The sequence below is a fragment of the Falco cherrug genome, chromosome 9 (assembly GCF_023634085.1).
Source record: "Falco cherrug isolate bFalChe1 chromosome 9, bFalChe1.pri, whole genome shotgun sequence".
NCBI lineage: Eukaryota > Metazoa > Chordata > Aves > Falconiformes > Falconidae > Falco > Falco cherrug.
The window spans coordinates 24117375-24143119 of NC_073705.1; the positions used below are offsets into that span (position 1 = coordinate 24117375).

At 37.5% G+C, this 25745-nt stretch overlaps 1 protein-coding gene across 4 annotated transcripts in view; it reads right to left on the reverse strand.

The window, feature by feature from the left end:
- Positions 1–1318: 1318 nt before the first annotated feature.
- The window catches only part of SHOC2 (SHOC2 leucine rich repeat scaffold protein), a 70814-nt gene continuing 46387 nt past the window's right edge, over positions 1319–25745 (reverse strand). For all 4 annotated transcript variants that reach the window (XM_055720542.1, XM_055720541.1, XM_005443882.4 and 1 more), the window contains exons 4-9: positions 16038–16168; positions 12215–12403; positions 10793–10915; positions 8527–8664; positions 7904–8021; positions 1319–5965 (exon numbers count right to left, since the gene is read on the reverse strand). In XM_055720542.1, coding sequence (XP_055576517.1) covers positions 5757–5965; positions 7904–8021; positions 8527–8664; positions 10793–10915; positions 12215–12403; positions 16038–16168 — 908 coding nt within the window. In that variant the 3' untranslated portion in view covers positions 1319–5756. The remainder of the gene's footprint in view (positions 5966–7903; positions 8022–8526; positions 8665–10792; positions 10916–12214; positions 12404–16037; positions 16169–25745) is intronic.

Below are 25745 nucleotides of genomic sequence, written 5' to 3' on the forward strand. Positions count from 1 at the left end.
GCAGGAAAAAGACTGTTCATAAATTTCTTAGAATATAAGAACCAAGAGTCACCGAATGAAATAAAGTGATGTGGTTTGAAACAAAAGGAAGTACTTCTTCACGCAGCACATAATTATATTGTAAAATTATTAGACACAGGATGTTGCAGAGGCCAGAAATACAAATAGATTTTGAATTTTAAAAAAAATTAAAAATAAGAAAGCACTTACTTTTGTGAATTTGCCTAATCCATCACCAGCTATTAAATGCAGTGATGCAGATACAGTTTCTTTTCCGCAAGCCCTTACAACTCTGGCTGGCGAGGTCTGGAGCCATATGCCAGAGGAACTGCACATCCCTTTTGTGCTCCGTACACATCTGCCACCCAGCGTGGTCCAACATCACGGCACGGGACAGCCACTCTTGTGATGAGACTGGCCAATTCCTTAGCTTGTTTTCAGAGTGCTGGATCACTTACAGTAACAAACATTGGCTCAACTCAAAGACAGACCTTCAGGCAGTTTGACCAGACCCTGTACTGATTTTAATCACCAGAGATCCAATGTGAGGACAGAGGTACTCAGATTACTGTACAAGAGGCGGCTGCACACTGAGAACCTGTTCCAGTTTTTTAAAAGCCATCGGCTATAGCAAGTACACAGGTACACAGGTATAGCAGGTGCCCTCCTTGTCATCATCACATCCAAACGGCTGAGGTCTTTCTATCCTGACTTCAAAGGATACTAGCATTTTTTTTGTTTGTAGGACATGATGTAAGCACGACCTTCTTGAAACACTATTGTAATAAGCTTTACAGACTTAAAAGACGTCAGTTTACAGCTGTGTCATGTCAGCTTGGCAACATGTCTTTTATTAAACCAGAAGTTTAAATGCTAGCGTCTGTCTTTTAGGTGCCAGAATTCTATACCTCCTTTGTTATTGTTGAAATGCATTTTGCACAACAATTCAAGAATTATTTTCTCTTTCAGAAAGAAAGGGTTGGGTTTTTTAACTATATACCCTACTGCACTGTAACAAAATAAAAGATTTTACCACCATTTGCTTTATAAAAGGTGTCCGACACACTAAAGAAGTTGCCATCACATAGCTTTTGAAGCATCCTGTAATTGCTCTACACCAGTATCTGTATTTCACTTGAGGTCTTTTGAACAGCGATGAGTATATAATGAGAGGGCAGTTACTGATAATTTGAGGCACTGCAAAAGTATGTCTTACATCCAAGTTAATGTTAAGACTAGAAATACTAGAAAACCTTCAAAAGACTCAGTGCAGCTTATTTACAAATATACTATTTATAATGAATGCATTGATACAGAATGACTCTTATAAAAAAGCAAGGCAATCTTTTATATAGACAAAACAATCAACATTACAATAATTCAGATTAAAGTACATTTTTGTAGACTGTTTACACTCTTGTTTAGCTTTTAACCACAAAATTAGTGTGGTCTGGTATTTTTCCACAGCAAAAGTCCTGTGCAGTCCTGGTTAAGACCTAAATATCAGAATAATAAACATAATTTTCTGACCTTTGCTAACATAAAAAAAAAAAAAAAAAATTGTCCATACTATCGTTTGTAATTGTCCTTACTGTGTCTTGAAGTTTGTGTTCTGCAAATTACTGCCAACTGCACATTTCCAATTACAAGCTATTCTGGCATGCTGATTTGATACAACCAAGGTGTGATAACGACTATATGAAAATTCTTAGTTGCATCCAGATATGAAGACTCCCCTGATATGTATTTGTACTGATTCAGAAATTTATTTTTGGATTTAAAAAATAAAAAACAGGGAAAAAAATTCTCAAAGTTTTCTAACTGTTAAATAAAAGTTATTTCTCAAACTCCCAGTATTAAAGATGATACTTGAATTCCAGGTGACACAATGGGTTTAAGCACTAACCAGCTAGACAGTTTGAGTACTAATTTACGAAATCGTGTACATGAGCAAACACAACCTTCAAGAAGCCTGAACATGCACTTTCTCACACAACATCAGCAAAAAACAGACAAAACCGTAGAGAAAACCTAAATCCAAGAGAGGCACTGAAGCAGATATTCCACAACCCAGATCTCTTCCTAAAAAGAGCATATGAATTTCAAAATTTCCAATAGAATCTGGCAAACAGAAAAGTGCCAATCAGACAACTGTGTGACCCAACTTGACAAGCAGCATTTGCATTGCATTTATAGTAGACAACTTTGGTGATGAACTTAAATATGGGACAGCCAGAGACAGAACTTTAATGGGTTTACACTAAAAAGAAAACATTTTTGCCAAGAATTACCCAACAACTTTCTGTTTAGTAAATTTAAATGCAATATGTGACCAACATGAGTCACAACAGCAGTTATTCCTTCTTTTCATTATTTAACAAATCCTTAATCTGCTTTGCACCTTACTGGACTTCCATAATACTATACAGTCTATAGTACATTAATTTAGCTTGTTAAATCACGGCATGATTCAGCATAGTGTCTTTGTGGGGCACATGTCTATGTACATAATTTTATGTACACAGGCACAGACACATATAAAACTGATATTTTGTCTATGGGCAAGCAATCTAGGTCATGAGTTTCACCCGAAGTGAGGATTGTCACACTTTTCAATAACCCTTCTAAATTATTTCCCCCGCTATGGCCAGGGGGATAAATATTTAATACAAGTATCTGGGAACCACCTGTTTCTCCATCTTGTTCTCAAAGATGCCGTAAACAATTCATTTCTTCACCTTGTCTGTGCTTTCATATATACAGATCCACACATAGATATATGTATGTATGTATACGTACATTTGTCAGGATGACGTTCTTTCCATTCATACTTTAATTGATTAGGCCAAACAAAATTTTTAAACAGGTATGCCAGCACGTGTCCAAATGAATGTCATCAGGCATTAAATACAATTTAGAAACTGCACCAGATAACAATCCAGCAGTCCGGGAAATGCAAAAGTCTTATGTCAGGATGTAAGATGGATCTGTGTACAGATTTGGACATAAATCCATGTATGTACTTATATGAATTTGTTCTCATCTATTCCCAATCCATGCCACATACTTAATACCTAAAACTTTTGGATAATTCTAAAGAATTTTTCAGATTCTTCTGAATTTATTTCTGCTGTACCAGAACTTGTTTCATGCTGCTTTTATTCAAATCTCTCTTCAGACACTGAAAAAATAAGCCTTCACCTCAGAATGTATAAAATTAAACTCCTAGAAGAGGGCTCAGGATTATCTGGCATTGCAACAGCCATACTAGTACAAAGATAGTTTGAAAAAATATCCTGTTTTTAATGTAGTAATGAAGTAAAACATAGCTTTATTTATTCCTATAAGTGTAATGAAAAGAATAGTTTGTTTCTAAGCGAGTGTAACGAGAGCTATTTTGGTAGCCAACTTCTCCACAAGAATTTATGTGAGAGACCGTCAGCTCCAATCATACAGTCATTAACCATGTACCTTAACAAGGTGAATAATCAACATATTTACAAACTAAACAAATCCAATCCCGTCAACTCTTACAAAAATGGGATTGAGGAGCGGACAGGGAATGAGACTAAGACGCTTGAAAACACAAGGGGTCGCCACTTTTGTCTTAAGGAACCATATTAATCCAACCAGTTTCCCCTAGTGACCTGAGGGCACAAATACGGATTTAGCAGTATATTCAGAAGTTAGATTACAGTCTTGATACTAATCATTTCAGCATCTTCATATTTTAACACCTTAATGCTGACACAGATTAACTTCAGGCAGAACTGTAAGGAACTAGCCTTTTATAAACTAAAGTCTAAACTGAAAAGCTACAGTAGATGTAAAAAAAAAACCAACCCCCAAAAAAAAACCACACAAAAAAACCGGGGCGGGGGGGGGCACTCGATGGGACAACAGGGATGGAATGGGATCAGAGAGACAGAGCGTGTGAGAAAGAACAGAACATTACTTAGTAAAATCCAGTGACATCTACAATAGTTTTACAGCATGTTCAAGCCCTCTAAGGTTTTATATCTCCACCTGCCTTCCATTTAAAACTTACTCCTTGTTAATGAAGACATATGACAAAACAGAATGTAAATAGATCAAGGCAATACATCTAAGTAAGCATGCCTGAAAGCCAGAAATAATACTCCCCAAACTTCTGCACGTGAAATAGATTTCCCATGGCAATGGTTGATTTGATTTTGTTCAAAAGGTACAGTCCTCGAAGTCACACTATCCCAGCAGCAATTCCAATGACTATAAACCGAGTTCTTGAGTAACCGTGGAATGCAACCGCCTTGAGTTCCTACCCTCCTGAAAAAGGACAACTGGCCCTACAAGTGCAGCAATAGTGAAAATCTCCCTGAAGCATCTTCTGCCTTTTAAACAGCCAAGAAAGTAATGATAAAACTTAATGTCCACTACTTACAGTGTTTCTCTTGAGCTACCAACATCTATGCACAAATGAAAAAGGTGCCTCTTTTTTAATAGATCGGTTTAATACTGAAACAGATAGGATAAAGTTAAAAAAAGAATAATCAAGATACTGAACTGAATATTTTGAAGCAAGTGCCCCAGCTGTGGGGAAAAGTGCATTTAGTTCAGCAGCAAAACAGCACAGTGTGAAGATATTGTGCTTGGACACAGAAGTTCCATAATGGAAGGAGGTATAAGGCAAGTCAAGATATAAAACCGTAGTACATTGTTAACCAACCTTAAAACTTACATATATTGCAGTGTTTAAAAGTAAGACACATTCATTTATTGTACAAGGACTATAAGGAATCCTTAAAATTGCCTGTTGTAGTTTATGACTCAACATTGTAATAAAAATGTACATATATATTATTTCCTTGCCACTTAACTGTACTGTTAGACCTCATGGACTTGTTACTTCACAAAATGAAAAACGCTCTTCACTGAGTATACTCAACATTTTTACCAATCTGAAAAGGTTTACTTGTGCTAGAAAAGACCAACCGCAAAAGGCTCAGTTCAGATATGTTATGCCTGCAACTGATATCTCAGGGAAGCAAGACTTAAAAGGAATTCAAGCTTTTTTTTCTTTTCTTTTTCTTTTGTTTTGACTGCATCCTTTTCACCTGCCAGTTGTTCTGATGAGTATGTTTTTAGTATACAAACCAGTTGATAAAAATTCATCAGCAGAGGCATATAAATTCTAGATGATTGATTAAAACAGAGCAAATCAGAATAAAACAAAATCCAGTGATTTACTCTGACTGTAAACAATATAAAAACACCATTTGCTTCAAATCTCAAAATAAGTTAAAAGAAAATCCCAACCTCAGGACACATGACCCTTTCAGGTTTTGACACCAAAAAAAAAAAGGGGGGGGGGGGGGGGAACAGAAAAGTTCATTATATAAAGGTTATACATTTCTCTTAACTGAAAGTAAATCTAAGCAAAACTATTTTTGTCCCTTAAATTTAAACTTTGAGTTCATTGGCAATTGCTTTAAATGAACTGGCATTTCCAGATTATTCAGACATCTTCCATCAAATTCAGCAAAGAAAACTTAGACAAGCTTTTTTACAGAATAAAAAAAATCTAAATGGCTATGATTCCTCTATTAGCAGAAACACATAATGCAGTCTTAAATTTGCCTTTTTATATTATTTATATATTTATATATATATATAATATAATATAAACCACATATATTATATTATATATACATATACAGACAATTACAACATTAATGCAGTTTGTATTTTGTACAGTGTATTGGACAATCCGATTAGCATCAGACCATGGCACGATATGGTCCCTGCATTTTTAGGAACTGAATGATGAAGGAAGGTCCTCCTGCAACAATCTGAGGTGGAAGGTGGCTGAGCGGGCAGTTCTCAATACTCATTATTGACAGTTTGCTGCAAAGCGCCAGCTCAAAGGGAAGGCTGTGCAGATTGGGGTTGTCATTCAAATACAGTTCTTCCAGATTCTCCAGTGTACCTGGTTAAAATAAAATAATACAAAGTAGTTTGGCTGGGTTTTTTTGATTCATGCAGTTTATAACTTCTAGACAGAAGGTCTAAGTCCACTTGAAGATTCTTTACTATACAGACTCTTGAGTCAGTGACTCATCCAAACTCCTATTTTCAAGCACAGCAAGTTTTCTGTTCACTGGTACCTAATCGAGAAGCAATTTGCTTTAGTTTGTATGTAATATAAAAATATCCATTACTACACCTCGTTTAGATAACTACTGAACTGAGAATACACAGAGTAAGAGAACTGAGAGGGACTTCACTGTAACTGTTCAGCCAAGTGCTTTGCAATTGCAGGCAACATTGAATAGCTATCTAGTTAGAAGGGCCTAGAAAATATTTATACCACACAGTGTCTATTATCTCTTTTAAAATATCTATGCCATACCTTTTATGTAATTAGAACCCATGTATTAAAGACCTGAAGCTGTAACTGTAACGCACCACAGGAAGAAAGCATGAGAGATCTCTGCACAGCAGTGGATTTATTAAATGGAACAAACCCATGTGAATTTTTTTTTCCTGAATTCAAAGTTTACAACTTGCTTCTACTACAGATACTGCAATACAGATTAACCAGAAGCTTGAAAACAGAGTAATCTTTCTTTCCATTACTCCACAACAAATACCAAAAATCAGATCTTTGAAATACACTTCAAACATTCAAGTCCCCTCAAAACATTCCCCACTTTCCAATCTTATATACCATAATGTCTTCTATAGCCTAAAAGACCGTTTAATCTTTCACAATAGAAAGCAGTAGCTGAGGCTTAAGGTATGGAAAACCAACAAAAAGGAAAGGCTATACAAGAAATAATGAGAAATAGCTGACAGCATGAAAGATGAAGCAGTCACATCTGAGAACAGTTAACTATTCTCTAATCTGTTAAGACAACCAGCTTTAAGAATCAAAATGTACTCCTTCAATAGTATTTCAAGTGTCCTTACTGATTTTAATTCCACAGCTTGTTACCACAGCATCTGAATTCTCTCTACTAACTTACAAACTAAATTACAAAGCTCCAAATTTAGGTAAGTTTTAGGCTACTCTCACATTGAGGCACACAAGATGCGCAGAAGCTGTTAATGGCTCTTCACTAAAGATGCTGGGAGACAGACCACACCTTCCTCGTCTGCACATCACAGTTTCTGACCACATTTTGCTTTTGCATAGCTTCTCCCATCATTTTTTCTTCAATAATAATCTCTAACTTTAAGGTTTTAACTTAAGTGCTCAAAATCATACTCTGGACCTATATGCTTGTGACCACCTATAAAAGAAACATGGGCTCTGAGTGTCAGATGCTCTGAATCCCACTTACTCTGAACGTCTCAAGTAGACAAAAAGAATCTTACACTTCCCTTTCTTTCTGTAGATTTCCTCCTCTTCACTTCCTTTTCTTACCTCATCAAGGTGAAAAACAGTATGATGGTCTATAAGCAGAAGTGTGTGCCAAGGGGTTACCATCAGAAACATTTGCTTCAGCTGTCTACACCTTACACATGGTTTTTGCCTACACCATGGATTTAGAGTAGAACCAGCGTGTTTCCTTTCACCTTCCAAGAAAAGGTCTCTGAGGTTGAGTGATTGATAATACGCAAGTTGTGGGAGAATTTGGAGAGAAAAGGGATCTCACCATTCCAAGTTAATGTGTGTTCAGCAGCCTTCTGCAGAAGAACTCAAAAGAGCTAGACCATTAATTTCACTACAGTTCAGCAAGATAAAGATCATACACTATAGTGCTGTTCCTGTGGCACATGCTTCACATCATGTTGTACATATACAGAAGTTTTAAACACAATTTTGTGGCCTCGACTTATGAGCACAGTAGATGCCTATCTTACATGTCAGCAACTGCTTTGGCGCAGGCACACTGCATAAAATCAGAAAAAGGGATCTTACCAATTTCCTCAGGAAGGTGTGTGAGAAGATTCTCTCCAAGCCCAAGGTGCGTCAAATTGGTAAGGTGACCAATACCTCTGGGAAGGGTGGTCAACTGATTATTAGTCAGAACCAATTTCTAAGGGAAAAACACATTTTAAAAAATTAATGACTTTTTGCTTCGAATGACACCAAGTAACAAGATACATAGCTAATAAATTGATTCTCCAGCATTTGAACAAAAAAATTTCCACCCCTCAATAACATTTCGGACCTCTATTAAGCACCACTAAATGTAAAAATAAAACAGTGCATAGTAAAGCCTAAATATAAAAATAAATATAAAGTAATGCCTAAATATAAAAGCTTCCATGAACATGATGGAAATCAGAGACTATTCCTGTGGCAGTATTGTACTCATGCCACAACAGTTAAAAACTCCTCAGAATTTGTTTGTTCAATATTAACTGATACACTGGTGAAGAATTAGTGGGGACTGATTGTTGATGAAGTTGCACAAGATTCTTAACTTTTGATTCTATGTCCAGACCCAAATAGTTTGCCTCATCAAACTAGCTGTAATTAAATCAGCATGGTGTAAATAAAGGACGTAAGATATTTATCTTGGCCAATTATTGTTTCACCTGCAGATCCTTGAGGTAAGCTATTTCATTTGGCAAGGATTCCAGTTTGTTTTCCTCTAGATCTAACTCTCGGAGTTTCCGTAGATTTCCAATTCCATGGGGAAGTTTCTTTAGGAGATTGTTTGACAAGATAAGAACCTCAAAAAAAAAAACAAACACACAACCAAACACACAGAATTTCAGCAACACAGTAAGTACAGAATAAGATACAACAGGATCTTTTTATATTTTCAAGTAATGAAGTCCAAGATTAGCCTACATTTAAATTATGGAAGCAAACTGAAAAGATAAAAACAATAAAAAAATATTTTAATCACTGATTTTAAAGTCTTTAATGATACAAATATGACATAATTCTTCAAAATATTATTTTGCATAATAACAAATGCAAAGCAAAACCAAAGAAAACCTTATTTCTTCAAATCACCAAAGAAAAACAAGTTTCTTCCTGGACTTCCCTATAATTTTGTTATGTTTCCTTATAGCAATCTCATAATCATGTTTTGCTCTATTTGCTGTGCTTGCCAAGTCCTCCTTAAAAAGCTTAATACTTCCTCTTCTCCCTGTGTCCCTTGGTTAGGAGCAGCAGCAAGTAAACATACAGATTAGAGCCCCTAAGCAGAACACTGCATAGGCATCCACTGGCAAAAATAATATTTGAAAACAGTCTCCTATCACACACATGCCCCTACTACTGTGTTATCCTCTTGTTTTTCTCCTCCTTTCTAAGTCGAACTATAAATACCCTAGGTTCAAGAAATGTATCCTTATTTGCAATGTCAATTAACAGAGTTACTCATTATGCCACAAGCAAGTTAACAGGGGTTACACTAGTGTACCATTTTTTCCTCCAGAGAAGTCTTGCAGTCCTTAGAAGTAATCAAGCCTCATAACAACATGTGAGTAGTAAGGTAATTAATTACTGGTTAAACAATGCTACTGTCTAGTTATTTAACAAGGCACATTGAAACACAAGGCTGTGAAAGAGCACCCAGTGTGGCCCTCACGCTAGCCACACACAGCTCCCTCTACGCCAGCCAAGGTTCCAAATGCCTGGCTGCTACCAATCCCAGTTCTTGTCACTTCATGTAACACGGAAACACCAAAGGCAGGATCAGAATGAAAAACCAGGCTAAAATCTAAGAGAAAATCAAAATTAATAAAAGCCAAAGTCTTAGCATTAACACAAGCAGTATCTCGGTGGAACTTCCTTTATGCACTACGATATACACAGAATGATAAGAATAGCAACATTTTAATCATGTATCAAGAAACAAAAGCAGGAACAGAAAATACTACCTACACGCAACGCAGCTGACTTAGCACTGCTGTGGGAACCTTCACTTTTGTGTAAACACCGTGCAAATAATTCTTTCTATTTGATTCTTTAATTACAGAGAAAAACAGTGCTAACATGTCTGCGGACCACGTGGCTCTCCAGCTTCAGCAGCTGGCAGACCACCAGCAAATCCAGCTGTTAGAGGTTGCTAACTCCCAATCACATCAATCACAGCCTTAACTTAAAGGCAACTGGGCCACTAAATAGCTATTACTCTGCCATATAATTTTTGCCCCAAACTACAGGAATTATTAACTATTCAGAGCAGCAGTCGCACTGGAAATTTGCCATTTCAAATATGCCATTTGCTATTGTACTTAACAGATTTTTCCCAGCCACTCACAGCTATGAATTTCTCTCCACTGCCCAAATAAGCACCACTACTTTTATGTCCCTCCCAGGCTGTTAAGTTTGTCTCTGCTTGTACCTTGAGAAACAGGACTAGGGGACACAACAGGTTTAGTTCAGTTTCAATCTACGAGTGTGTCCTCCTCTAGGGCTGACTATTCCCACCCCACTGCCTATGAGGCTCAGTGTTACAATTCGAGCCTGGCTGTAGACCATTTCATTATGTTTTTCTGAACCCTGCTGTTTCCATGCTGGTCTCTCCAGGAATCAGACTGAGTTCAGTGCTGTTGCATTTACAACACTAACATCCTGTTGGGAAAAAAATTTTTTTCTACGTAGTTAAAAATACACAGGTACTTAGCCCTTTGTGCACAGGCACTCACTCGTCTAGAGCCTAAAGAACAACATTCAAAAAGCTGTTGACAACAACCATACACAGATGCAACACACCTAATTAAACAGCATACATACAGATATTTATTTGGCTTTATTTGACCCAAAAGTAATATTAATTAAACCTGAAGGACAGAACACCTATTTGCAGGGATTCACTTAGCTGTTCATTTACACTCTTCTCACCTCAAGAGAAACAAGCCCAGATACATCCTCAGGGATTTTTGTGAGCTGATTAGTCGCTAAATTCAGTTCTACCATACTAGTCCAAGTCCCGAAGTCCAAGGGGAGGGAGGTCAGCTGATTGTCCTGTGATTTAACATATCAAACATTTAGGGTCTGCGCTTGCAAGGAGTTGGCAAGGCATCTGAGAGATTAAACAAGCTGCTTACAAAATACTTCATAACAAAATAGTCAATTATTGTATCAGAAGAATAAAATGCTGATAATTGGCCAAAAGTTTTTTTAATTCCTCCAAACATAATAAATAAGCAGTCCCAACCTAGAGTTACAGAATTGGCTCTGTGTTAATAATACAAACTGAAATGGAAAAATTAGAATTACATAATTCTCAAGGTTTCATGACTCCCAGTAGTTAAATGTTTTTTTGTCCTTTCTTTACTGAATACAATGGAGGATGGGTAAAAAAAGAAGAGAAAATTCACCATAAACTATAAAGGTGCTATCAGCAATACTGGAATCCTAAATAGATACAGAGTTTGCTAAAAAAACAAACAAACAAAAAAACCCAAACCAAATCCAAACACACCACACAAAGGAAATAAAACTTAATGGCTCAGAGTAAAAGCTTCTGAAATGAATCTGAACATCTTACTGCTCAAAATTGCTACAAATTTTATCTAGACCAGACACTACAAAATGCAAAAAAAACCCAAACAACAAAACAACACCCCAATGCAAATATCATACAAAGTCCTGGTAAACACGCAAAGTTACAAACTATGATTAAAAGTGGTCTTAATGCAAATTGAGAATCCATTTGTGTCAAAAGATATTCTAAAACAGCAGCTGAGCTTAGCTACTGTTCAAACGTATTTTATTTTTTTTTAAATAATTTGAGAACTTGAAATCAACCCATTCACAGCAAAACATCATCCCTTTTCCCCAGTTCTCTTCACTCTAAGTGTATGTAGCATAGAATTAAAGGTTCTTTTCCTGTGTTTTACTATTGCGAAAAGTCTCCAAACTTAGGTTTTGAAAGAATATATTAAATAAAGATATTTTACATAATTTTGTTTATAATCTAAACTGTGTTACAGTGTGTGGGGGAAGAAATAAGCTACTCTGCATACTCATGTCCAATGTGAATGAATATTCAAGAACGCTGCAACCAATTCTCTTATTTTCATTGTTCAAACTCAAGCAAATGTGACAACAGCTTAACTAACAAAAATAAGCACAAATTAGTAACATCTTGATAGTACATTTTTGAACTAAATACAGAATTGTTTCTATATGTGACAGCAGCAGTGTCCATTTTGGAGTGATAAATTAATTCCTTATATCATTAAGTTTGCCAGAATTCATGGAGGAGCAAACAGTGCTCCTCATTGATTTTACACACAGTAGCATGTTTCTGTGCCTCACCTTCATGTTCAGCTTACTTAATACTTTAGCTCTAGAGAAAATTCCAAAGGGGATTTTATTGATGCGGTTGTGCTCCATATTGAGAGAGTAGATTGTGGAGAACTGGGACGGGCCACCCACGGGATAGGACTGGAAGCAGTTCCTGGCCAGTGTTAAACTAGTCAGTTTGACAAGGCTGGATAAAAGACCCTGTAGAGAGAAGAAAACCACCCAGGAACTTAGGACAGATTTATTTGAATACATCTCTTTTCCCTCACGGGTCTAGTTATAAATGTTCCCCCACCGCCCCTCAAGTCCATCCCCTAAGTAAGTGTTGCAATAGGCAAACCAGCATTAAATTTGCTAAAACTTCCATCAGTGAGAATCTCTGCTCAGATCAGCCACTACCTTATTTCCCCCTTTCTCCTTACATACTGCCACACAAAAAAACCAAACACATCACATTTAAAAGCACAGGTTTGGGAGGTTTTGTAACTCTTTCCCTTCCAAGAGGATTTTTTTTTAATAACACAGTGCTCCATCTTGGGCAGCTCTGCAGGGCCCAGGGGCAGCAGCTGGCAGGCACAGTCAGCAGCGTGTCCATCCTGAACAGCAGCGTCTGCTTTGGCCAGTGCCACCCAACTGCAGCTCGCTCAGATTTGATGCCTGTTCGTAGCCGAGAGTGGGGCCCAAAGAACAAGTTATCGATGGCATGCACCCATTTTCAAACAGGCATTTGATAATTCCAGTGCAAATCTTTGTTAATTTAATAAAAATCCATATTGTGATCACATCTGGTAGAAGTTGCCTTTTAGGCTGTAAGAGTTCCAGATGATCGGACAAGACAGAGGAAAAGAATGGGAAGGGAAAGGTTTGGAAATTGCAGGGGTTTTTCTTGTTTTCAAAATATTCCTAAATAGGTACTATTCCACCTCCCCCACCACCTTAAGAAACAAAAAGCAAGAATCCTGGAGTTAAACTGGATAGCAAAGGTCACCCACTGAATCCAGAGTCTCATTACACTTTGCAATCTAATTAGATTCTAAAATTCTCAGCAGCGCAGATCTCTGAGTTTATCTGTTACTTACGTGCCAAGCACATTGCTGGAACTGTGGAGATGAACAATGAGATCTAAATTACTGCTGTAGTGTCACCTTTGCTTATTACTATGCCAACTTGATTTCAGCCCTATTTGCTCAAGTATTGCAGAAATTGGAGATTTATACATGGCGTTACATACCATAAATAATAAAACATCTGCAATCAGGAATGAGCAGTAACAAGATAATGATTCCAACCATATTCCTAATGCCAGTATTTCTGGATTGCAATTTCAGTGCTACATTTACTGTAAAAGCTTTAAGAACATGGCTTTGCTGTTTCACAAGGAAAACTTTGGCTATTTTTCTAAACAGTTCATTAACATTATTGTAAATAACACAGGATTAGACAGGGACTTGTCTACATGTCATGGTTAAAACTTTTAAGCACTGAAATAGAGTTCTGGGAGCATCTCGGCAAATACCAGTGAAGCAATTTCCCCCCTAAAGACAAAATAATGGATCTTCAAGTCAGTATTAACCTAACCTAATCATTAACTAGTATAATCTTTGATTAGGAAATACTGCTTCTAGCTATACTTTAATTAACAGATATTCTTTGTCCCAGGGTAAGGCAGTCCCTGAGCTCTGTTACAAACACACTTTATTGCTTCAAATGGATCTTGGCATTTCAAAAAGCCATTTTTGAAGTCTGCTTCCACACAAAAAAATATTAAAAATATGTTAGCTAATACACTCTAATAGCCTAGAGTAATTAAACACATTTGAAGGGAAGCAAAAGAGCTTGGCAGTACAAAGAGAACAATGCTTTTATATCTATGAGAGCTGTGGCAGTGCTGCCTTCTACCAGCCCATCCTTTTTAAGATAAAATATTTATTAGGCATTGTGTCAGCAGCTTCAGCTATGTTTTGAAATTCAGAAGTTTCTTCTACAAATACCGTTCCTTGTATTATAGCACAGAATGTTTTACTTTAAACAGATTATGGTATATACACTTCTGCAAGGTAGCAGCTTAAGTGTTAACACATCGTTGACAAATATTCATGAAGGCAGCACAGCACAAAGAGTTTTGTATTATGACTGAGCATATTTTAAAGCAAGTAATCATCTCTCACATTAGCTTTTTGAAATTATACCATAGTTGCTTTTATCTTATGTCTGGGTGGGGTGGGCTAGCTTAGCTCTTGCCTTAAAAGCAGCCTGTTGGCTTTCACTCAGTAGCATTTTCTTAAATGATAGTTTTACTCAAAAATTTATTAAATTCTTTGTTTTCAGCCTATCATTGCTGATTTCAGAAATTTATCTGAAGGAAAGTAGTTAGTTACTGCACTTCGTTACTATGAGTACTTTGCCTAATTACAAATACATTTTGGTTTTTCAATTCTATACATAGTTTCCTATATACCTCTTCAGATAATATTTTAACACAATTTACACAATTTTAAAACATTTAACAACTGGTTATTTATGCACATTGCAGGGTGGGGATGACATCTTAGGAAAGCAGTTTGGACCATCATTAAGACAGAACAGAATATAATGCTGTGTCCTGAAGCCTTCATCTCAAAAGGTCCTAAGCAACGCAAGAAATATTCAAAATAAGAATCAATCACATCGGATTTCTCTTCTGTCATCAGAACAATTCTTCCCAGACACTAATGCTTCAAGTCAAATATTTTTCTCTGAATGTTTACTAGCACCAAAAGTATAGAGTATGCGGCTGAGCATCTCACACTCTGCTGCCCTGATAGTCTCAAGAAACTAAGAAAACAAAAAGGTTTAAAAGGTATAACCCAGCAGTTTAAATCATTTCAAGATGCGCAGACATGAAAGCTGTATTTTAAAAATGGTCTGTAACCTACTAGCTATTCAGGACTGTGAAACGCAAGTCTACAGAGGCACATTTCAGACAACTCTAGAGAAGGAGTATACAAAAAATGTACAGATGCACTGGGGACTAGGACCTTCTGCCTCTTCACCCCAGAGCTAGCAAAGCTCTCTGTTCAGGGAATGTGTTAATTGTAGAGATTGACAAAGTGGCTCCAGAACTACTAACTATGGACATTTTCCTTGGTCGCACACTAAGCTTGAAGCAAGAGACACGAAGGTAAGACAATCAAGTGCAGCATCTATGAAAAGAAAAGCAAGAAAGATTTCTCTTCCCCTTTCTCCCATGGTCCTCGCAGAGTCACTGCAAACTGAAAAATTATGGAAATTTTTATTTTCTATAACTGATGGAAGGTGTGTCAATGAGTTGCCAGATGATTTTGCATTGGTGTCAACAGCACACTTCTCCACATTAAAATGAGAATGCTGAGGCCAAGTCACTGTGAAAAGCTTTACCCGCTCTCTTAAAGGTCATTCTTGCCTCAATTAGATGGAGAAAGATATTCCATTTTTCATTTTTCTGCTTTCCCACCTCCATGAAAAACTGAGAAGCACTTATCTAGCTTAAATGGTGGGAACCAGGACTCCTTATTTGAGGAAGGTTCTTCTAATGAGACAGGAGTCAATAAAACACACATGTATTGCAAATAAAATCACGTGTATTGCTCCCACTTTTGACTGTAGTTGTATGACATTTGTTCTTCTGTACTAGTTAGATACACCTAATATGTACAGAATTGCGACATTTCACATTACACACATGTAGATTAAAACAAAGGTTATTGCTCAGAGTTACGATGCAAGATGCAATACTTTCACATGTTTCAATCCCTCTACAAAACACCAATGCCTTACAACAACATACCCACCCCAATCCACTCCCTCTAATTCTCACCTCCGGTAAAGTAGAAATGTTGTTGTTCTCCAGGTTCAGTTCATCCAGTTCACTGCATTTTGCTAAAGACTTCGGAATTGCTGACAGTCTATTGTACCTCAGGCCGAGACGACTTAGACTGGACAGATTTCCTAAAGGTAGGAAACAGGCAGTAATACACCGTTAAATTAACAGAAAGGCACAGAACTAGGTCTGCATTCTGATTCTTCTGTTGTCTCACACTATACACTTAAAACTTTTCAGATGGTGAAATGGAGCTATCATCCCAAAACAGGGGAGAGACAGATTACAGTGCTTTCCAACACTGAAGTCAACCATGCAGAAATAGATTGTGCATATTACATATTCTTCTTCAGTTGTGCGTAATACAGTAAGGGCAGTTGTCCTTCTGTCCTAATCTTTCTATCAAACAACTCTATCATTTTCCACAAGTCTCCAAAATGACTTTTTAAAATTACAGATAGCGTCATTCAGTGTCATGACTCATATTACCAGAACTTGGGCACACATCAAACAGCTCAGGTCCTGGCAAAACAACTTCATCTGCAGGGGGGGGGGGGGGGACGGGACAGGGGGGGACAGACCTTTAACACCCTCCAAAAGCAACAAAGTCTTTAAAAAGTGATAGGGAAAAGAAAAAAAACTTTCCAAGTTTTCTGAATGACACTGAAGGAGAAGCCTGATGGAAGTCCACAAAAACCTGGACAACAGCGCATGTAAAAATATTTCTGCATATTGCCAGGCCAACAGTCCCAGCTGATACGTATTTCTGTCAGGAAGAAATTCTTGAGAAACTTCCAACTTGAAAATTTCTCATGTGAAGCTCCCTTTAGCTCCAACCATTACCATCTAAACAGGTATTCAAGACCAAAATCAACTGCTTAAGGATGTCTTTGAACTATATGGTGCTGAGGCATTTAGACTCTCTTGCAGATAGTAAGACCTTGATATCCACTGAAAAGTCAACTGGCAAATAGTTACGAGAACAGTGCTCAGTCTTCTGGCTCATCCCTATGATCATAAAACGTGTCTGTGCATGTGCATACATCCCACCAGTGGAGCTTGTGAACAGATTCACACAATCAATCCATTCCTTGCAAAACATTCGCTATTTTACACTCATTTCTACAACCACTCATGGTATAACACATTTGTTCTGCAAACTGAAGTACCAGAAAGACATATTAGAAAAGAAACATAAGATTTAACAAATGGCAGCAAGAATCACCAGAAATAATTTAAAAAGATGAAGGCAGCTTAATACGTACTGTATAACTACTCATTAAATAAAGGCTATATTAATGTCTAAGGATATGTACTTATACAAAGGTTATTGGAAAACAGCAAAGGAGGAAGCAAAAGTAGTGTATGAAATATGCTTGGAAGCAAAGGATAAACCAAAATAAAAATAAATGGAGATTGAAAATCAATACAAATGCTACAACGGGATCTGCTAGACAGAGGAAAAGGAAGTCACAAAATACCTCTTTCCTAAACTTGGTCAAAATATACCCTAAGACAGACCCTACATCACTGAATAGCTGGGAATGTAGCTAATAAAAAACTGGAAATTGGGAATGTTGTATGATTCACTGTAGTGACTGAAACTGAGATTCACAAGAGCAGTGAAAGTAAAAAAAACCCAAACAACCAAACACAAACAAAACCCAACAAACAAAAAAGCCTTCACAAAAAAACACCAACAAAGGATGAGTTTTCAGTGCATAGCCAATATTTCACTAACAAGCTTCGTAACAAATTTCACTTAGTATCGTCAATAACTAAACAAAAGTTAAAACGACAGGTAACCACCCAGAGTTGCCTAACTAGTAACATCTCCCATTGGAATTTTTATTTATATTTTTCAAGTGCTTTCTTTCTGAGCAAGTATACAATTATCTTTTGCAGAAGCAGCAAAGAAAGTCTTCCCTTAACCCAAAAAAAGCATTTAAAACCCAGGGCTATCAACAGCTCACAAATCTTCAACTTTTGAGGTTAAATACTATAGTGCATCTACACACTAAAAAGAACAAATAAGACCTATTTTGATCCTACAATCTACTAGTATCAAGATGCACATTTGTATGTAACGTAGCTATTTCCTGCTGTATTTGATGAGATCTGCCATTGCTGGCTGTATAGGAAACTGGCCTCACTTGACACAATAGACATCCTATTGTAAGGCACCAACATCATTAGGATTCACTGTTCTAGGGATGAACAAAGCACATCATGACTGCATTTGTCTGAATTGTTATTTAATGCTTTACTGTCAAAACAAACAACAAACTTTACACAAGATATTGATCCACTATTCTTTTTCACTACTTGAACCCTGAGTTAGATGCTGATCTGGATTCTTCAGGCAAAGAGAATGAACAGGGAACGGCTCTAGCAGACAGCATGATGCCAACTGTTGCTTAGCAATACAACGTCGCTATGCCAATTCCCAGATTGTGAGCACAGGTTGTATGTATATGGCTCTCTTCCTACCAGCAACGTGGCATTTCAGAAAAATGAAACAAGGCAGCCATTAGAGAGAGTCAAACTGTACCGTAATTTTCCCGGAGAGAATGACACATGTTGGCTACCCTCATGGCATTATCAGAAAGGAGGCATAAATAGCAGCTCCCAGTAACTTTTTCTTATCGTAAGTAGCATTTCTCAATAGAACTTTATCACTGTTTCTCTACTAGTTATCTTCCTCCTCCTTGGGAAAGGCATGCAAAGGCATAACAAAAGACACATCCTGCATGTACCACATTCCTTGTGATTGTTTTACACACCACAGCACTACAGACAGTTACTCCTGAGAACAAAAGCAGCAAGATTTCAGCTGGAGCTTCATCAGTAGCACCTCTCCCACCGGTCCTAGAAGGGCTGTCCTGTACCCAGCTGATGCAGGCAGTATGGGCTGCCTTCTCATTTCCAGCCAGAATTTATTTATATCTCATTTATAGCCATTTACCCTTCTGTCAACAAGACTCAGATAACTTTTCGTCCTCATCAGAGCTCATACTCACACCTCATTGTGAATGCATGTGGTGAGAAACCTTTATCAGCTTTTATCTTCACATGCTGGAGAAGCTAAATCTTACTCTCCTCTTCACAGAAAAAGGATGATTTTTAGAGCTCTTCCATCTGCTCAGTGTGTTAAAACTTACCTTTTGTTTTGTTTTGTTTTGTCTTTGTTAAGGAATGCTCAGGTGTAAATATTTGCCTCCATAGTCCACAGGCCAGTATGCTCAGACCTCCCTGCCGGCTCTCTGACCACCAAGTGACAAACTCCAGTTTATAACAGAAACTGTTACAGGTTGCTAAACAGCACACCTTGTGCAGTGCATGGTCAAAAGTGATCCCATTTACAGCTCCCTGAGCTCAGGACCACCTAGCTGATACTCATATTCGGAGCTGCTTTGCAGCGCCTACGCTCTTCTCCATCTTCTCCAATTCAGCGACTGGTTTCTGAGATGACACCGTATTAGGTACTTTACTGACATGCTGTCAAGTTAAGTCAAGAAAATAAGGAGAGGAAGGTAACAACTGATCACGATCAACTCATTCAGACAGTCATCAGGATCATTTGCAGCTGTACTTTTGCCACTGAAACCATACCTCAGCGGTTCCTCTAAAAGAGCCCCTCGCAGGTAGGAGTAACTCAGAAAATTCAGCACTTGATGTTCATGAACATGACAGTGTGATAACCAAACTGAAAAGCAGCTACTAGCACAAAAAGCAACAAGCAAAATCCTTTCCAATTTGTTTTATTATGAAGCCCATTACAAAAAAAAACTTGTAAACTCAACTGCCCCATCCGATGGTACTTCTAAAAATACGATACTGAAACCTGACTAAGCCCTAAACTTATGTCAGGTCTAAGAAAGTCACTGAAAAAATTGCTTTAGTTCAATTTCTGGTGTAAACAGTCACTCTTGTAAGTCAGGTTTCACACAGCCACCTTGTTTCAGGTCCATTTTCTCAGCAGCAAAGCATTCTAACACCCATCACCGGGCTCCGCTTTGCCCAGCCCTCAGGTTTGAGGCAACATAAATGCTGAATTCATAGTAACTTCACTGGGGTGACTGAATATCTTTCTCAGGGTTAGCTGCAAGTTACACCAAAATGAATTAAAAATGCAAATCCAGAAACATTAAATTAAACCCTGTTCCTATAAAAGGGACTCTAAATAGATGGTTTAAACTGAATTCTTTATTAAAGGTACCTCAAAAATATTGTCATAGAAACAGCAGGTGTTTGCCAATCCCAAAACAAAGGGAAGACTTAAAATAAAGCAGGAAACCATGTTTACAAAACCACGCTTTTTAGAAAGACCACCTGAAGTAGTTCCCCAAGTAGAAGCAATACATCTCTTTCTTGAATATTTCAAAATCAAAAGGAACAGATACGTTAATAATTAAAGAAATCCAAACTCTTAATTTAAAGTCCTACAAGTGCTTTCTAAAGGGAGTGGCAAATGCTTTCTTCTTCTGACATTTACCACACCTCTTCCCTTCCCTCCCTTAGTTAAAATAATCCTTCAAATTCCCTATCCTTGGATGAAGGATCATTACTTTGTATGAAATGTTACTGCATCATTACTAAAAGATGGGATGATTAGTCTGTTTTATATAACTTAGTTCATCAAGCTAGTTTGCTATAATAATCAGTTGCTTTCTCCTAAAAAACCCAGAAGTATCAGATCAATTTAAAATCTGCTCACTAGAGAAAACTCTTCTGCAGATAATGTTAGAAACACAAATTGGACTTAACAAGAGTTGTGCACATCAAAACCCCGTAAGATTTTAATCAAAAGTATATATGAACCTCAGCATGCAACAGAGATTTGCAAGTACTTCCTACAAACAACATGGCACCATTCAGTATTTCTGATGGTCTAACTTCTATAAATATTCTTAGATTTTGATTTGACTAAACTTTGCACAAAATGAGTAGCCACCTACTAAAGAACATGTTTTACATGACCACAGATTACTTCATAGCGCACGGTAACCTTAATTCACTAAGGGATCTTCTTCTAAAAAGATTAAATGCCCTTTTGCATAAAGAACATACCAAACATCACTTCTAACAAATAGAAAGCAAGAGCTACATCCAAAATTAATTTAAAAGTTTAAGAAAAAATGAAATTTAATGTCAGTCTTAAAAGTAAATACATGAATTAAGCTCAATACACCACATCACATTAATTGTAGTGAGAATAACGAAGATAATACGGAAAAAAAACCCAAAAAGAGCTTCAGTGAGTATGTTACAAAGCAGGTGGGACCTAAGGGCCTTAAGAGAGTTGAAAATTGTATAGGAGAGACTAGACAAGCTACAGATGGCCAGCTATGGACAGAGATTAAACACTGCATTCAAATATTTCAACAGTGCTCCTAGTCTAAAATAGCTGAAAGTCAAGAAGATGCCTGTATCACACTTTGTACTTACTATATATTAGTTTTTCCAGATGTCAGCCATATTCCATGACAACTGTTGAACAGTTGCACAGATTTTTAGGTGAAAGGAGCTGTTGACATGTTTAATCTAATCTCTTGTCAGCAAACCATTTCCCCTGATAGCTACAGAGTAAAATGAAAGGCTTCAGATAAACCATTTCAACCTCCAGTTGCATTCCACAAGCAAAGACAATGTCTGCCAACGTCCAGCACTGGGACAGTGCGAAGTGACTGGTCCAGCAACACATCCTGAAGGGGATCTCGGTGAGCACGTCGCAGAGGAAAGCAGAACAAAATCCCAGTCATTACTCATCTGGTCTGGGGGCACCTCCTTCCTAAACCAAAGCCTATAGATTTGTACAAACGTCAACTTGCAAAACCAATCAATCAACTGAGAGAGGTCAAATCCTTTCTACAGCCTGCAGGGCTAGAACATCCCTAACATCTAATACAAAGGCTGATGTTTTAGGAAAACTGGGAATGGGAACAGATGGGGTTGGGAAGGCAACCATTCAGGAAAACTGCAGAAGAGAAGAGATTCCCTTCTGATCATTGCTACCAACTACCAAAGCCAAAGCACGAAATGGAATTATACTCTTCCAAATATGAAGGTATCGTTGAACACAACACAAAGCTTGATTTACAAACTCTGGATGTCACCATTTTAACAGTAAAGTGCTTTTCAGTGTATTTTAATTTTTGTTTTCAACCACCAATACCTCCTGATATACCAGGCCAGCATAGGAGACAGATTCAGACTCAAAAATTACAAGGGTCAGCAGGGTCCAAGACCATAACTGTTGCCAACTGCATACACGTGAAAGATGCATGCAAGATGCTGGCAAAACATGAGTGACACAGGCTCAAGTATCTGACATGCAGCGCACAACACCTGCATAAAGCTAGAGGGCACAAACTCTTAGTGACATATTTCTGAAACTCTCTAAGCTATGAAAATTCAACTTCATTTAATATGCGTTCATCAAAATGCATGTAACTAATAGACCTTCTTGTCTTGATTCTGATGTGTTCCTTTGAATCACTCTTCCCTCACGCCTGCTTCTTACATAAAGAAAATAAGATTATGGGCTTTTTCTTTTTGCACTATACAAATCATTCTGAAAATGCTGAGCTGCAGTTATAATGTATCTGTACATATTGGTCTCTGCATCTAATTACTCTGTGATGGCATGCACATTCACTAAAATAAACTGTCCCCATCCTAGTCTTACTAGGCAGAATATCCAACCAAAATTAAAAGTATTTTCATAAATGCACGCCAAATCAATACACTCAAAATGAGTAAGCCAACAGAAGCTAGCCTAATTTTTAAAGAAAACCAGTACATATGTATTTAACTATATCAGGCTTGCACTGGAGATTTATTTATTAAAACAAAGGGAAGTTATGACCATCTGAAAATGATACAAAAATACAAAAACACTTCCCATTGCAGAGTCAAAAGCACTTATTTTGTGCTATCAAAGAAACCGTTGTGAAGTACGAATTGAGTAAAATGCACAGTAGCACAATGCAACTGAAATTTATTTTTTTCATTGGTAGTCTTATTTTCCTTTTCAATTGACTATTTAAAACCATTCTGTGAAATTAAAGATTTATATAAATTAAATCACACTGTAACAACAGTTTATACCTAACTGGCAATGCAGAAAAAACATTAACCTTTAAGTGATAGATGAGTTTAAGTCTGCTTTACTATATAAACTTATAAAAGGTGTAACACATGAATATACATTTATCATTTTAGCTAACTAAGGAATGTGAGAATTATTGTATGTAGACCAGAGATCCACCTAGTATCTTCTCTCCAGAAAAAAATGCCCAACAGCAGATACCAAGAGAAGAACCTAAGAAAAGGTGAAAGCACACCCTGAAACTTCCCCAAGAGCTGGGGGAAGATGCAACAGCTTGTGGCCCAGCGACTTCCCGAATTTAGAAGCAACTGACACATTTTTCTTCTGCATAATTGTCACATTGCCCTGTGAGCTTTTAGCATCTACAGCAACCTGTGCAAGCACCGAGCCCCAATGTTCCCCACCCTTTGCATGCAACACAGTCTGCTTTTTACTGGTTTAAGGTCAACACCTCACAGCTTTGCTTCATCCCTCCCATTCTGCTGTTGGAGGAGGCAGTGAGCAGTCACTTCCCACTTACCCTCTCTTGCCACTCACTGTTTTCTAGCCAATTTCACTGCTTTACATTTACTAAGTCTAGAATTGAAGCCAACAAGAACCAGAAGCTTCAATCCCTTTATGAGACCACCATGAGAACCAGCAAAGGCTTGTAATAACACAAAAATGAGAGTAAAAATGTGGGAGGCACTCCCTTCTACCATAAAAAGAAAAGGCCAGGCTTATTGCAATTACCCAGTACTAGAAGAATCTAATTAAAAATGTTTCATTAACAGCATAGCCCAAGAACAAAACCTTAGACAAAGCACTGAACGCCGATCGAATCTCCCGATGTGAGCCTACGGAAACAGGCTTGATCCTGCAAAGTACTGGATGCTCACAGACCAAAGCACTAGGTCATGTGATTAAATTTTAAGAATAAGAATATTGCCATCAAAGCTGGAACAGGAGATGCGCACTTTGCTCCATCAAAATGGTGAGTAATTAGTAAAATCAAAGTCATCAGTCACATATGAACATCACCCCCGAGCGCCAGGGGAGCTGCAGGTGCTCTGCTGGGTCTCATCAGGACCAGCACATTTGTCAGATGTTTCAGAGTAAGATTTCTCCAGCTTTTGCTAATCCTGCTAAACTTAAAATACCATTTCTACAAAAGTATCTTTACTAGGATTTCTAGAGACTTAAAGCTCTCAACCACAATTCGTATAACCTGAGATGTACCAATTACGTATGCCCAGTTCTGGTCACAACAGTTCATGTTTCATCAACTGTATGTTTTCAAAGGCGTAACAGTGCTCTCAAGAGGTACGCTAGTTAGAGGCTTAGTTCGTAGCACAATTTCAACCATCAAAAATGGCAAAGCTACTCCATGTATTTGCTTTCATAAGAGTTGTGATTTCAGCTTCTGAGCTATTGCCACAGCGAAGGGCAGAAGTATAACACAGGGCTTTGAATATGCCTCTCATTTTCCTAACCATCTCTCAGGAACAGTGCCATGTCAGACACTGGAAAGTGTGTCAGTGATGAATTTTTTGTGCTTTTAAAGTATCATTTTGGAACATTTACAACTGACTATTATTTTTCTTATTAAAACGCCAGTTGCCTTAAATGTCCATGAGTATGGCACACTTGACTACATTAAAACCCACACGTAAACACACAAAACTAGAAAATTACAAAACAGATGAAGAATCTGATTTTTTTTAAAAGCTGTAATTCTGTTTCTGTTGAATTTCTTTCTCAAATAAGTGTTTCTGTGCTTTTAAATAAGAAAATGTGAACACATTTGTACAGAATGCTAAAATTAAAAGTTCAAAGGGGGAACACACACAATGGGGTATTTGCAGCACAAAATTTTCTAAGCCAGTTTGTAATCCAAAGAAACACTTCACTCCACCCAAAATTTGCTTTCTGTCTGTCTCAGAAGTCCTATTATTTATTTTAATATAAATGGTATGTTCTTCACCTTCTTTTATATATATCTTTTGGATATATTAGTGTGCCAACTAAGTATACAGAGATAAGACACTGTGTAAACAAAAGTAGATTATAATCCCCCCCCAAAAAAAAAACCCAAACATGGGGGGGGGGGGGGGGGGCGGGGGAATCTGCAATTAAAACACTAAGCAGCTAAGATCCCGCTATAGTTTTCATTCTAGATTTGAGACTCCTGGAACTTGCTAAGCCGTTCCACAAAGCTCATTTTTCATACAGGAAGTGATCTAACATACAAAGTACTTCGCAATTTTCAATCAACAGAAATACAGATATGAATGTATTAAGCCAGTATCTATGAAGCAAGACATTAGGTCACTTCCTGACAACTAATATCTAAAATCGACATTTGTTACTGCATGAAAGTGTGCTTATACAGCGTTAGTTGAAACAAGAACTTTGTATTTTTACAGAGTGGGTATGTTGGCTCTGCTACCTCTGCAATCATTTCTGATGCATAATCCCTTCCCTGCCACTCCCCAGCATGTCACCCTCCAACATCCCTTCCTCACCGCTCCGGAACATTTCAGTACAGTATTGTTAGTCAGAAAAAAAGCTTCTTTCCCCCCCCCCCCCATTTTTTTTTATTATTATTATTATTT